We start from the raw sequence: 15,704 nt of genomic DNA on the forward strand, positions 1-15,704 counted from the left end.
ACATTGGTGCTAAAACAAACACTGGCAATCAATCAAAAGCTTGAAAACTATTTAATCATACAGCATGTTCCATAAACATGTATCTGTGTGTGTGAGAGTCACACACAAAGGGTCATGGCACTTTGAGGGCTGATGAGGGATGCATTAGCCAGGGTGGTAATGACTAAAGGAACAGCAATCTGAGCCACTCAGTCGAAACATACAACAGTCCAGACAAGGTGACCTTCCCCTTATCCGTCACCCAAACCTGCGCGTGTGTGTCAAGTTGGACAGTGGCCCAGTGAGTTTGCCAGCACATCATACACTTTACTAGCCCTTGTCAAAATTGAGAAGATTGTAATGGAAGAGAAAAACAGCCTAGATGAGAGGATAGAGTGAGTCCTGTGAGAAATGAGGTTGTATAATATTTCCATAAACTGGATAAAACTGATGGAGATAGCCACGGGGAGGTCCCCTTTGGTTAGTGAGACCTCACTTTCTAGTCTAAAGCTGTATATTTTGGTTCTCGCCATCTTGGTGCTTTGAAATAGGATATGACAAGGGACTGATGTATCTGATTGGGTAACTGAGGGACACTGCACTCTCACATAATAACTTGTCAATCATAGAACTAAAGCATGATCTGCTTTATAATCCTTTTGGACACTAATGAGAACATAATTTACAAAATGGACATGATGATGTGTTCAATAACGCTTAAAATTCGTAATTGAGATCATAAACTCACCGAAAAAATTCATTAGGTTCACAGGTCAAAAGAGCTGTAGGCCAAATGACTCATAGTCTTCTATACGACTGTATTTTTTTGGGCAACCGAAGGAGTCGCTCCCTGCTGGCCTTTATAAACCTCAATTTAAGTCACTATTCCATTGGCATCTCTTTTTGGACCAAGAAACAACAACCTGACACTTGGATATATCAGAACCATGAAAAATAACCAGATTTCCTAAAACAGTTTTATGTGTCATTGTTTATCCAAGTAGAGTTAGCTGGTTGTTGTGTTTGTGTCCGCTGTGTGTGGCTTCCAAACACACGTTGCCAGCAGGGATGTTACAGAGTGCCCTCTGGTGGAAAAACTGGGAAATGTCAACATTCTTAACACGTTTGAAGGGTGTTTCTCCTGTCCTCTCTTTATTGTTTTAATTTTCATGCATCTGCCATTAGAAACAGTAATACCAATAGATACAATAATAAAATACCAGCTAATAGTTACCTCTTATTGAAATACTGCATGTTATGGCAAACCACAGATATACAGATAACAATCCAAAATACTAACGCACCAGGAAATGGCTAATATTGGCCTAGAAATCAGCCCTATCGACATTTTGGACATGTTAGATTCAGCACAGTCGTTATGGCAGATGTTTTTCCTAATGCAACCCTCGCGTTCATCTAGGGAAGGGACCGACACTGGGAATGTGTCTCTTTCATGTCTAAGATGAAGAGTGTGTTAACCACTACACCGTGGAGCCACAATTAGCGTTTTATGTACAGTGGGGGAAATAATTATTTGACTCCTTGCTAGAATTTGTAAGTTTTCTCACTTTCACACATTCACAAATAAGTGAACAGTCACTAATTTTTATGGCAGCTTTATTTTAATGGAGAGAAACATAAGTATTATGTACGGAATTAGTATTGAGTATTTGATCCCCTATATCACAGCCAGAATTCGGCCTCCATATTGGCGCCCTCTGTCTCTCTCCATTAAAATGAAACTAGCATAAAAACGAGAGACTGTTCATTTATTTGTAAGTGAGCAAACTTGCAAATTCAGCAGGGGATTAAATAATTATATCCCCCACTGAACGACTGCCTGCATCTTTTCAGAGCCACTGTTGTTATTCACGTTTTCAGCACTGGTGCTATAACTATGGCAACAGTTTTCAGGTAGGATTCCCATCATGAGGAGTTGGTTTTCTGTCATTTCAACAGTTTAAAGCAGCAGCTTTAATGTTATCATATGAAAACAGAAAAAGATATTTTAAGTGTAGAAAAGTACAGCCTTCAAACAGAATAGTGTAACCGCCCAGTAAGAGCTCAGAAATACCTTTAAAAAAGCAATAAAATATAATTTATAATAAGAAGTATCATTATATAAAGACAAACTGAATCACAAGTAAAACGCGAAGGTTATTCCTGACGGTGCTGCTGAAGTGCAGGAATCAACAGAGGTGGGACCAAGTCATTGTTTTGCAAGTCTCAAGTAAGTCTCAAGTCTTTATCCTCAAGTCTCAAGTCAAGTCTCAAGTAATGTCAGGCAAGTCAGAGTCGAGTCCAAGTCATGTGACTCGAGTCCACACCTCTGGGAATCAATGCAGACTTTTTTACAGCCATGAAGAGCCACCAGCCTGCACTTTATTATTATTATTACTGGCTGCAGGATAAGTAATGGTGAGCAGAATAAAAATAATGGGGTACTTTATATGTCTTCTGGTTCTAACAAACTCAAAGAGCCAGCAAATACATTCTAAATGTCCCAAAACAACAATGCGTTTTCGTATTTCATCATAAGCAAATATTTCTTTCAGATTGCCGCCTATTGAGAGGCGTTTTAGCAGCGCACTCAAGCTGATGCTGCAAATTACATGTGACAGAAGCAATTTTGGAATATTTTCTCACATACAAACTGCAGTAAGTGTTATGAATTAGATTAAGGGGGTGAATATTGAAAGTCTGATACTCCCTCTGCCAACTCAGCAGCTTTAATTGATAATGTAATTTTCTTTTTTCTTCTTCTCTTTCCTTTCAGGGCCAGTATAATGATTATTATTTTGTACACTTTGAAAACAACTGCACAGATTGAGAGAGCGTGACCGTGAAGTACCAGCATGGTACGCTAATTGATAATGCACCTATTTTCCCATTCGAGCCCCTCCTACCTCTTTCAGACAGCCCATGAAATTGTTGCTAACTGGAGATCCAGGCAGGTCTGCAGTGCTGGGGCTCCCACCCACGTAGAAAAAATCATCGGATCCCAGCATGGTGTAGTCTTCCTGGGTGTAGCCAGTGGTGGTGAGGATCCCGTCGACGGAGATTGTGACCTGTTGAGGGGCAACACATAGCCAAAGCCAAGCTATTACACTCTGGGATTCTATGCTGTGGATACAACACACCTCCTTCCTTGGTCTGCATTCAAAACGAGCTATAAGACTCCTGACGATAGGTTGGTTTTTCATTGAACCTTTGGATAAGACAGCGTTTTTTGATTTTGTTAATGGAATTTTTGCCATAGGATTCACAGGACAGGTAAAGAAAATATGGCAGAGGCATATTTTCTTTATCTTTGATGGGAGTAAGAGAATGGATTCTAGGTTTGGTTCTGAAACTTCAGGTTGGGGGAGGGTTAGTACAATGTTCAAACCAAGGACAAATTGATTCCACTTGTCTTAGGTTTCGGGATTTATCTGTAACTGCAGACACAGACATTTACAGTACACTATGTGACTGCACTTAAACACACAGACGTGCACACGCACGTCCTCACTTGTTCCACACGTTCTCTCTCACACCAACCATCTTCACATTCTCGCCTCTCTTGCAGACGACTACATGTATATACCCACGCACATGCAAAACAAAGGGAAGGCTTTTCACACCACGTCCATGTGCAAACCAAGGTCATCACTGTTAGAAGGCAAATTAAACACACTTAACTGGACATGTAAGGGGGGTAAGTGGATCGATGGTGCCATACAAAGCTGGAGCAAGCCACACAGGTTGCTGCGCTCATGCACAATCAAGACCAGAGCCCATATTCATATACACTCTCAGAATAGCTCATGCTGATCTTTGATCAGGTTTAGCTCAGGTGTCATGCTTTGCAGTGCCCGTGTCACTACACCAGACCAATAATCCTAGATCAGTTTGCTTATTCTTGGATATGTTACGCATATGGGCCCGGGGGCAAGGGTGATCGGAGTTAGTCAAAACACACAGAACGTCACGTTCACCAGCATGCTACGAAAACACACACGGGGAGGGCAAAGTGAATGAGAAGGTGATAGGTGGAAGGTGAGCGGATGAATTAGAGTGTTAGTGGTTATTCTGGGTGACATGTTTGTTATATGACTTTGGGTGGTGACAGGTCAATGAGGTGTGGGCATGCCATGCGTCACTGTGTGTTGGAAACAACTGTCAGAGCTCCCGCAATGAAGGTTAGGGGTTGCCATTTTTTGATCGTTTCTCTTTTAGGGCCCGTTGTCGAGGTCACCATCTTTGGGATTGTGGCAAGCTTCTGTCAGTTCTGGACGACAGTCCTCACAAAAAATGGGGACTTTTTGTGTGAAAAAAATAAAAATAAAAAGTAAGTTGCCCTGACAAAGGCAAAGAAGTCAATTATTTTTATTTGTCATAAATCTGCAGTAATGTGGAAGAAACAAAGAGAAAAAAGTAAAAGCCAAAGTGAAAAAAAAACAGGATGGGGATTGTGGGGTAAAGAAGGAGGTTGTTGGCAGGTCAGGGAGGAAATTGAGAAGAAGCGAAGAAAGAATTGCCTGGTAATACAAACCCATCTCCTCATTTTTTGATAAGAGTGTCTAGGATGGAACTCAAAGAGAACGAATAAAAGAAGAGAGGGGGGGGGACACACGGCAAACCCAAAAAAAAGACAATAAGAATGATATCTACCAGACAATGTAGTTTGTTTACCATAGCGTGTCCAATGCCTGATTGCTTTCCAGAAAAAGGGGAAGAAAGGAAATCAAAAGAATAGTGAACAAAAAAGGTTGTTAATAAGGATGGACAGAAAAGAAAAACCAAAACCAACGATGAGGAATTAGGATGTTAGTTAGTACATTAGTTGGTTAGATATTGGTTAGTAGTAAAAATGACTTATATCATGGATGAGTTAGTGTTACAGTGAATAAACACTGTGCGATTTGCCAGAGATCCGAGGCATCGTGCCATCCTTTCCAAATATTCGACACCAGAGTCCTACATGAAAACGTCAACGAGGACCACAGAGAGGACTTTCACATCAAATTTGTGTAGGACGGCTTAAATCCCACAAATCTTGCAGTGTTTCTTTCACCTGTAGTCTAACAAATTGTGCCTTTCAAAAAAGAAGAAAGAAAATGATAGAAAGACAGATCTGTTGAGAGAAAGAAAGAGAAAGCAGGCCAGCAGTCCTTGACTCTTAGCTTCTAACCTCTAAACTACGGGCTATCCTGTTGGGATTCTCAGCAACAACTATTTACTAACCTGTGGGACAAAAGCTTACTGTCAGGGAGGGTCAGGAAATCAACACTTACTTGTTCCGCTGCTCTGAGAGCAACACTAAAGGCTGTCTCACCTTGCCGACAAACTAAAGGTCGGCCGACACAATGAGCAAACGCACACGTGTCGCTACTACTACCTCCACTCTTTATATAGCTGCCTGTAGACAGATCTAATATATGCACTTAACAGTAAGAAAAGCTAATTATAAATTACTACAATATGATAGGAAACAATACATGTCGCATTACTAATTCTGTTTATGCCATACAGATGTATCTCTGCCTTTAAAAAGCCCGACGATCATCTGTGCTATAAATACAGTGCTAATGGACGGCTGAAAGGCAAACACTGTGTCTGCCTTTAAAGTGGAAGTGCGTGGTCTACACAAGCATACGAACAGTTTCCCAAAGGAAAGCGATAGTGACAGTGCCTGACAGAAGTGTCATCTTAGAGGAATGTGAAGCAAAACAGAAATATCTGATAACTTTAATTTGACAACACAGGGAGCTCAAGTTCAATACGCCGCTAAACAGGAGAGAGGAAAACACCTAGAAAGACGGTACCTAGAATATGCTGCGAACTGCTTTTCCATGTTCTTATTGACTAGTTGCTAAGAAAGAAAGAAATTAGACAATGACATTGAATTAAAATAAAAGATATCTCTGTAAAAGTATAATGGCATTTGTCTGAATTGTAGCAATGGAATGACAACCAATCAGAACAAAGTGACATTCTTAATCCCAGCTCCCTCTCAGAAGCTCTCAGAAGCAGCTTATCTAAAGCAAAAACAACAAAACAAAACTGTCTCCAAACTCCGTCCATCGCCGCTACCCCCGATTACCTGTCTCAGGTTGCGTGTCACTTTGATGTCGTGCCAGCTGTTGTCATTGAATTTTCCATTGACCGGCTCGACGATGGCCTCGAAAGCGCCAGAACCTAGATTGATGACGAGCGAGACTGCCCCGTCTTTCAGTGCCAGGTTGACATAATCTGCGGATTTCCCCGTGTGCAGGAGGAGACCGTTGCGCTGCCAGGTCTTGAAGGACAGCGTGATCTCGTCGCTGCTGCTCTGGATGGGGTTCTGTGACAGGTCATAGCAGAAGTACTCCGAGCCGCGGAAGGTGGCCACGTTCTCCTCCCTCGCTGAATGGGAAAGGGAAAAGAAGCAAAGTGTTACTTTCAGGGCGTTATGCATCTTCTGACAGACGACGAGGCTCGGCGTTAACGTCTAGCAGCTAAGCCCCCTGCTGCGGTGCCGTGCTATGATTCATCGCACTCTTCCACAAGACCACAGCCGGTCGTTACCGCATTTATTCTGCCGTTTGTTATAAAATCTCCTAAACATGAAACAAGCATGAGTGTTGTTCTCTTCATTCATCGTGAGTCAGCCTGAGTAAATAGGGAACTGCTGCATGTTGCACAAAAGCTTCCATCAGGCAAGCACACACATACACAATGCACTATAATTACAGCTATGATAATCCCATCATTCAGCTGAGATCATAAAATCCGACCGTGGGTTTGGGTTTCGCGTACAGCCTCCAGACAGACAGGCTACTTATGATGGAACACTATTCCCCGCTAATGGGGCGCATAAATCAAACTTAGTCTGATTTTACAGTTTTATGTCACTCGGCTGTTGCAAAGTGACTTCCTGAGCCCCTTTTTTTTAAATTGACGCTATAAGTATGGTGAGACAGCTGGAGACGGGGAAAGGGAGGACTCTAGAAATCTGTTTTCCCAGTTTCTCAGTGTAGCTTTCTGTGCTGCATGGTCAATATGGGTGTGGGTGAATCTAATAGAGACACCCTCACTATCATTTGTGTTAAGCTGGCAACAGCAACCTGCAGCGACTACATAATTCCTCCTCCAAAGGCGCACTGTTCAAGGTGTCACCTTTCAGAAATTTCAACCTCAAGAACAACATGAACCAAACCTACTAACTGCTCTGGCACTGCTGTGACGGTAACTACAATGCTACCTGCCAACAAAAGGCATTTCAATGTGTCATTTCATTTCCTCACTGTCCTGGGGTTCTTCCTTTGTGTTACTCGCAGACAAGTCATGATGGACAAATGTGGAAGAAGAAAGCGGAGAAAGGAAAAGGGAGAGAGGGGGAGAACACGAGCGCTGCGAGCTTCAGTTTTGTTGTTTCGGATCAGGCAATATGTAAACATGAGGGAGCGGTGCTGAGAAGCTGGCAGAAAGGAAGGAAGGATGAGAACGACAATACTGAGATAGAAACAAATGAAAAAGGGGAGCGAGGCTGTGGGATGTCAAACTCGTGTCTTTGCACTGCGCGAAGAAACAGGAAGAAATAGTATGGGAGGAAACAAAGGAACTGTGAAAGCCCTCATCCATGTGCCGGGGGAATAAATAGAAACCCATTATTACCACTGAGACAGCACAACACAGAGCTAAAAGAATATACATTAGAGGATCAAAAAAAAGCCCTCCTCCCATCTCTACTGATTTTATGCATCTCATCTTAGAAATTACACAAGCACTGACAGCGTGGAGAAGCTCGCCTGATTGTATATTCATGTAATATTGTTCTTCGCAAAAGCTTTATACTGTGCTGGGCATCAAAATCAAAACGATAGTGTTGTAATAACTGAAGAAAAACAGACAGCGGCATGTCGCATCCAAAAGCTCCCCCAGAAAGGGCCGTAATTTCTTTCAAAACACTTTCAGATTATTAATAAAATATTGATTTTTACATCCACAGCAATAAAATGAGAGTCTAGCCCCTCGCTCCGGTTGGCTTTATTGAACATTAACACTAGCATCAGAGAGAGCCAGTGCTATATGTTCTGTGGGCCTTCTGTCACATCTTGCCTGAAGGCCTCTTGCATGGCAAACTGACAGCAAAAATGGTTACAGGGCTGAATTTTCCCAACTGATTGAGACGCATAAAATGCTGCGTCTTTCACTTTTCCAAATCAATTATCCTTGAAGCTGTTCTCACTTGAATACTAAGCAACCTTTCTACTGTATACACAGCAATGAACGCATTTAAACGAAGAACACTTGTGATTTGAAACCGAAAGGTACAGGGAAAGTACCTCTGTGTACAAGCTTTCTTTGTAGGCATGCAGCAGTGTTATCCTTTAGATCATCTCCAGACACCTGATCTAGTATGCTCTCCCTTGACCTAAGGTAGAAAGGTTATTGTCATGGCAACATCCCTCTACTATACAGCACACTTTAATTAGGTTGGCTATCTCAGGAATGCTGCTCAAATTGCACAACAAGCCTAGAGAGACTGTTTCTTTGCACCTGTTCGGACTATTATATAAGCACGACAGTGAAAGTATACCAGGATGAAAAAACATCCACAATGATCAGTTATGGATTGGCCTCCTGAGAACCCGGACCTCAGCATTACTGATTACTAATGAGGGATCATTTTGGCAAAGAACAGAACAAAAGGCAGCGAACGTGCAAAGAAGAGCTCTGAAATGTTTTTTAAGAATCCTGGAAAACTATTCTTGAAACCTATTTAAAGAAATTACAAGAAAGCTTGCTTATAATAAGTCAGGCTGTGTTGAACAATAAGGGTGATCATAACAAATATTGGACTTGGCTCATTAGAATCAGCTTTTTCTTTTCTTCCATTTATTTATTTCCATTTATCCCTCGTTTCAATAAATCGCTAAACTTTCTCATTTATTTTATTATTTTCCTAGTAATATATAAAGAAATGAGGGAAACTGAGGGGCCTTGGATGTATCATATTGACATAATGTTGCCAATTCCTAAACTTTTGGTCAACATTTTAATGTCAACCAAAATGTTCATCATGTTAATATCGCTAACGACTGATGGCAGATAAAATGTGATCATGCTCATCATCTTATGTGCAAGTTTCATTTCTTTTTAATTTACATTATGAATGAATAATTATGGAGGCAGAAGTTTGAGGTTAAATGATCAGCCTGACCGACATGTGAATCCAGTAGGGTACAATGTATATTAGGATCTAAAATTATTGTCAAAATATATGCACTGTGTCCCTTAAATGTCTCTTTTAAGATTAGAGGTCAACATTATTATTATACCAACAGTATTCTATGTTTATATCAAACCCAAGGTTTACAGCTTAGGTGTTGTGCTTCTTTTTAAAGCTAAACAAATTTCTATATAGTTTGAATCTACAGCTAGCAAAAAAGAAAATGAATGGAAATGTATATATGTGTATGTCAAAGCTAGTTTATCATAAATTACACTGACAGTAAATTCCAAATAGAAGCTTACTATGATATGTTACAGCGTTATCTACAATGATGTAATTACAAAGTTTCTGTAGAGCTGTAAAAAGCCATTAATATAGCATTGTTGCTCTGAATAACAGAGAGTGCAAATTGATATGCATTATTTGTGCACTTCAGCAATACAAAGCTTGCGGTAAGTGTATACGGATCCATAAAGACCAGGGGAAATGTATTGCCTGTTGAGACATGTTCTGCACAGATCTGTGGCTTTCATATTGATCACATAGCGGGGTCATTTTCTCTTATTTTCGCCTTAGTCATCAATATTCCATTTGTGTGATGCCTGGTGTATGCACTGGGGGTTGGCGTTCGATTTCAAAATCCACTGGAAGCAATTAGCTCCTTCATTACCATCTCCCATTTTCTTCCGCTTCCTCTTGTCACACACGCTGAATTCTCTCCAGTCTGACCTCAAGGGTCTTATGAAACAACTGCCCACAACCTTCAGCTAACTCAGGATCGCTGCAGGACACCAAACTGCCCTTTATCGTTTGTTGGCAAAAAGACTTGGAACATATAAAAGGGAAACAAGATGATGTTAATCAGATTTGAGACTTTGTGATTGTGGCAAAAATGCTCACTTACAGTTGCAGAGCCACCAAACCCCCAAACCTCACAAGGAAGTGAGCTGGGTAGTAAGCATGACCACCAGTCCCAAGGACACTTTACTGGCAAAGTGAACAGGATGTGTGACACATCAAATACATGTTCGCACTGTGTTTTCAGATAAACAAGCCTGAAGATTGAAACTTAAACATAGAAGATTTAAGTATCTGCTACTAGCATTTGTGGGGTACTCTTAGGGATTATCCAAGGTTGCATCCACTCAAAAGAAAATGAGCTTAAAAATCATCACCACTTTGTACCTCCTTCCCTAATATGTGAGAACAGGATCACTTGAAAACTGCTAAAAGACTACATTTAGCCCAAATTAGCCAGAAAACCCCAAACAATATGAACCATATGGTTTTCTACTGCAATGCAAGGCTAATGCTAACTATGCGACTGTGCGGCTCTGGTTCAGTGGTGAGCCATCACATGTCAAATGAATTTGGAGCACCATGGGTGATGTCTCTCTTCAAAAGCAAGCAGCACTGTCAGAAAGGCTTATGTTGGAGGGAGATTTGGTGGGAAATGTGTTCCCTGCTAATATTTTACCGGCCAATTATGACCGACGTACTCTCTGCAACAATTACATTCATTCAGAATACAAAAATGCAGTGAAAAAGCAACACATGAGAGATTTCAGGCATTTATCTGCAAGACAAAAACTACACATAAAAATCATTTAGTGTGTCCTTTTTATGACAGCTTTAAAGATGCCACACGACATATCTAAGAGGTTAAACTGAACTGTCACCCTGACACTTCTTTTCTCATCTCGTATTTCATGTAACCTTGTGAAGCCGTGGCAGACGGCCTGTCTGAGACTGCCTTTGATGTCTGCGCTCACAGATTGAGAAAGGAAGCCTGACAAAGAGCGAGACAAAGAGAGAGATAAACATAAACAGAAGTGACACAGCGGAAGCAAAAAGAGTCTAGGACAAAAGGATGTGAGAGGTGGAAGCAGAGACTGAGATGGAAAAAAAAGAAAAAAGGACGCAGAGATTGGAAGATGGAGAGAGCCAGAGCAGGAGAGTGAGACTGGCAGATGGAAGCAAGGAGAGACAGAGACGCTACCAATGGCTCTCCAGAGAAACAAAGTGACACTGTGTGTTAAGACTAGCAGTGAGGAGGTGTCCCTCCGGCTTGCGATTCTTCATTACTGCACCTGATAACACATCACCAAATCCCCGTCTCTCCTTACCTCCTTTAACCTCTCAGAAAACACAAATAACTCTGCCAGTCCAACACTTTCCACGATACCTTTTACACTCGGAAGATCATCCCTGCAAAAGTACAGTCCCCAATGAATGGCTTGTTTAAATTAGTATCTAAGATCTCCCACTGCAAAAAAAAAAAACATGTTTCATTTAGAGTTTCAAAACCATCATTACTTATACAGCAGTACATGCTCATTTTACTGCAATATTTACCACGTAGTATAAATAAAATAAACCCCTCTCAACTTCAAAATGCTTCACGCAATAGAAACTGCTGAAGGGAGAAACGAGGCAGACTTAAAAGAATGCAACATCCTGACTGTGAGAGCATGTGGCTCATTATTGGTAGGAAGGCAAGTAATGCACATGGAATGGCAGCAGAGCAAACAGCTTCCTTTTTATATTACACTTAAGCGGGACACCATATTATTCTCAGTGGACGGGCAATTTCATTATCACAAACTGCCAGGAGAGCAAGCTCGAGATGATATTGGTGTTTCTCTTTATTGGCTGGTGATATGCATACTAAACCATTTAAACTACTTGTAGAGACTCATGTAAGAATAAAGTCATGTGTGTATCCATGGTTTGGCTGTCTAGAAGTCCAGTACTTTAGCGGTCAGTGCCAAGGGCTATTTCAATTATTTACCCTCAAGGTCCTGTAGCAGGGGTGGGGGAACTCCAGGCCTCAAGGGCCGGTGTCCTGCAGGTTGTAGATGTGTTCCTGATCCAACACAGCTGATTTAAATGGCTAAATTAAGTGCTGCAGAGGCCTGGTAATGAACTAATCATTTGATTCAGGTGTGAGAATCTAAAACCTGCAGGACACCGGCCCTTGAGGCCTGGAGTTACTCCCCCTGTTCTGTAGTGTCTGCATGAGAGTGCAAATTCCATTTGTCGGACATGTTCTTGATTATTTTTATGAAAATAATAAAAATAATAATAAAATAACAGCAGATTATCTATCACACTTTACAAATGATGATGATAAAATACACAGGATGCATGGGCGAGGCCTTAGTCTTATGTGCTTAAACACCCACATGCCTTTAATTAGTAGCAGCAAAACTAATTTATATTTTACCACTATACTATACCACTTCACTTATTGCATGTGAGCTAGATTTAGCATTTCCTATTTTAATAATATACATGCAAACTTACTCTGTAGCACTTCCAGAAGCACTAATGTTTGATTAATAGTGCTGCATTAAATCTATGACATAGAGCTAAAGCTACGACGAGCAGCTTACCAGAAATGTGACTTAACGTTGCAGTGACACTGAAGTCAACCATAATCAGACTGTTTGGTAATATGGTCTATAAACACAGCATTAGCATCAATGCTTTATTTATGGATCATATTATTGATTGGCAAAAGCAGAAAGGCTTTATTGAAAAAAACCGAATAGGTTGTAATTGTACAGAATCTAGTTTGATTATTACACCATGAAGTAGTGAGCGTTCTGGAGTTTTTTCTTTTACTAGCCATGGACAGTATACTGCTTTTCAGTAAAAGTAACAACTAACTTCAAAGTGTATTAGTGCCAACATCAACAGCTCAGTTTCACTCATGATGGCCGAGCAGCGCAGACACAAGAGGGCATACGTAGAAATGCACGCAACAACGATGCAGGGATTCGACATAGTTGTATAAATTATGCTTAAAGGGTCAAAGGGCAACTGAAAAAGTTCTAAATTAGATGATAAATATAATGTAGCGTTACCAGATATAGAGAAGTGTTTGTCCCCTCAGGATTCAGTAAAGTCAAAAAAGCAGCACTAGGAGGAGGGGGAATATGGCACTGAAATGAATCACGTGCACACACATACTGTGTCGTTTTGTGTCTTCTGAATTTATAATGACTTAATTGTTAACAATGACTAAAAATGTCTCTCATGCCCACAAAGGGGTGAGTTATTCAAGCGTAACATTTAAAAATGCTACTTCTCCCGTGGACTTTGATATGATACCACGAGAGAATGACATGCAGCTACTCTTCAAGCAACTGCAGAAAAAACACAGAGCTGCAGTGAAATGGGCAAAAGAAGAATGTGAAAGATTTCACTTTTGTACTGGGTGTCCAAAGGAAAAGGATCTGAAAATGTTTGGACAGATAAATTTTATTGTTTAATTTATCTGCATTCGTTTAGACATGGCCAGAGGCTTCTTTCCAGCTACCGATTGAAACAGTCACTGTCACCTTCAATGTGTTTTTCTACGTCTGTGTGTGTGTGTGTGAAGCTCCTTATTGGCTCCTGATGGTGAAGTCTCCATGGAGTGAGCGATGAGGTCTGGAATGACAGCCGGGGGATGGTGCGAATGGTGGGAGTGAACGATGGAGGGATGGAGGGTGTCTGAAGAATGGGGGCAGGCGCCTGAGGTCCAATCCCATCAACTGAGGCAATTGTGCGGAGCGAATGCTGGAGCGAGGAGGTGGAGGTTGAAGATGAGCTTGCAAAGGGGAGAAAGGGAGAAATCCTGCATTCCCATTATTAAGTACGACTACGAGTCTGTGATAGTATACAATAAAGAGTAGAAATCTCAGAACATGGCGCCCCCCTTTAACGTTGGCTTTCCAAAGTTATATGTCGGCATTAACTGGCTAAAATCACGAGGAAGTCTTATGTACTGATAAGAGTTGATTGACTTTGTTAAAAGCTATTTAAATTTAAATTTAAAAAAGTAAGTAAAACATGACTCTGTTCTACTGAAGGATTTAGTGCAAAGCAGTAAATAGTGGCCTCTGTAAGCAATATATCAATGTCAATGCTTTGCTAAGATAGCTACATTAACTGTTAGTTAGCACTGTTTTTCTTAATTCCTGTGCAGAACATTCAATAGATGTGCTGCACATTTAACCTTTTGCTAATTTTCAAGTTTTGTGCCGAGTGTGACAGCATAATGCAGTTATAACGTGCACACAGAGCATAACAGACAGTGATGGTTATTGAGAAACTGAACAGAAATTGCAAACAGTGGAAACCTTAGTCAAACAAACAAAAAAAGAAAGACACCTGAGCCATGCTTCTGACTTTAAATGTGCAATATGCATTCAAAGTCCTGACATCCTGACACAGTTTGAGGTTTTACATTTAGCTGATGTCATTAGCTCTTTACTTGTGTGTTTTTAGCATCTGGTTAATACTGTCACATGCTGACTGAATCTTTATGCACTGCAGGTTTTTTGTTTTTGTTTTTTTTAATGTCTATAAGTGTGTGTTATGATACTATGGCGTCATCTGCAGTCGCTATTATTCCTTTAACAATCAAACGATCTTTGACAGAGTGTCTCTCCAATGCCGACTCTTGCGTCAGCCTGACAGCTGCCATCCTGAACCCAAATGGAAAGTGACGGCAGTGAGCATTGCATTGGTTTCATATTCTCCGCTGCTCTGCATGGCAGCGTCTTTATAAACTTTCACCACTCTGCATCTGTGTTGGTTTGACATATGTTTTATATGCTACATGTACCGTAAAAATTAGGAGGGGTTTTCTGCTTGGGATTAAAACTGTTGGATATAAATAGAGTAAAAGGACTACAATCCATCCTTCACTTAGATTATTTGACATTCAGCTTATTTTAAAGATTTGTAGACTGTAAGAATGTCTTGATTTTCTTATGAATGTTTCACAGCAAACACATTTGATAGGTCAATAGGTCGCTATTTCAATTCCAACCAGAGACACAAACGCCCTTTGGGCATAAAACGCTGCCAAATCAAAAAAATGTGGAGCTATCACTGTGGCCATCCTCTGTGATGAGGGAGCAGCTAAAAGTAGCTTCTTGTCTATAAGCCATCATCTATGCCAGCAGCCTGATATTAGTGAAAAAGCCAAGTATGTGTTAATTAGGCAATATGTAGGGGAATCCCTAATTAACACATACTTTATTCTAAGTCCACTCAAACCCTTTTATCTTAAAATCAAATGGCTTTGCTACATAAAAGAGCAAAGCTGTTGCTCCTCTGTGTAGGGGTTGTTGTTCGCTCATGAGAATCACCACAAATGTGAGCAAGCAAACATGCAGAATGTCTGAAGCTGGAATTCAGAGGTCATCAATGTAATCGAGGTAAGAACTTCAGCACGTCCATCCACTGTTGTGACAATGAAAAAATCCTTTAGATTGTGCACACATGGAAGTATCGCTAACTCTTACAGATTTCTACGCTTTACACGTCATCCAATCAGATTTTGTCTCATTTCCATATCCATCTGCGGCTCAGTATTCAGTGGCCTGTTTCATATCCCCCAAGTTCTGCAGCCTAGTTTTAGTTGGTGACATAGTTCAATTTTGTGAATTCATTATACATATTTAATTTGTTAGTAATTGTCAACAATCATTTATGTTTTTTATCATGGCATTTTTATCTTTACAAACTA

General features: G+C 40.7%; 1 protein-coding gene across 2 annotated transcripts in view; it reads right to left on the bottom strand.

Moving 5' to 3' along the window:
- The window catches only part of nrxn3b (neurexin 3b), a 318,352-nt gene that overhangs the window by 240,673 nt on the left and 61,975 nt on the right, over nucleotides 1-15,704 (bottom strand). Inside the window, exons 5-7 of one of the 2 annotated variants that reach the window (XM_085431331.1) lie at nucleotides 6,065-6,366; nucleotides 4,654-4,677; nucleotides 2,886-3,047 (exon numbers count right to left, since the gene is read on the bottom strand). In XM_085431331.1, the coding sequence (XP_085287457.1) occupies nucleotides 2,886-3,047; nucleotides 4,654-4,677; nucleotides 6,065-6,366 (488 nt within the window). The remainder of the gene's footprint in view (nucleotides 1-2,885; nucleotides 3,048-4,653; nucleotides 4,678-6,064; nucleotides 6,367-15,704) is intronic. The other variant, XM_085431332.1, reaches the window with a different exon arrangement.

This window comes from Copadichromis virginalis, linkage group LG15 (genome assembly GCF_057382275.1).
Source record: "Copadichromis virginalis isolate Kocher_CV1m ecotype Utaka linkage group LG15, C_Virginalis_male_GT1.1, whole genome shotgun sequence".
NCBI lineage: Eukaryota > Metazoa > Chordata > Actinopteri > Cichliformes > Cichlidae > Copadichromis > Copadichromis virginalis.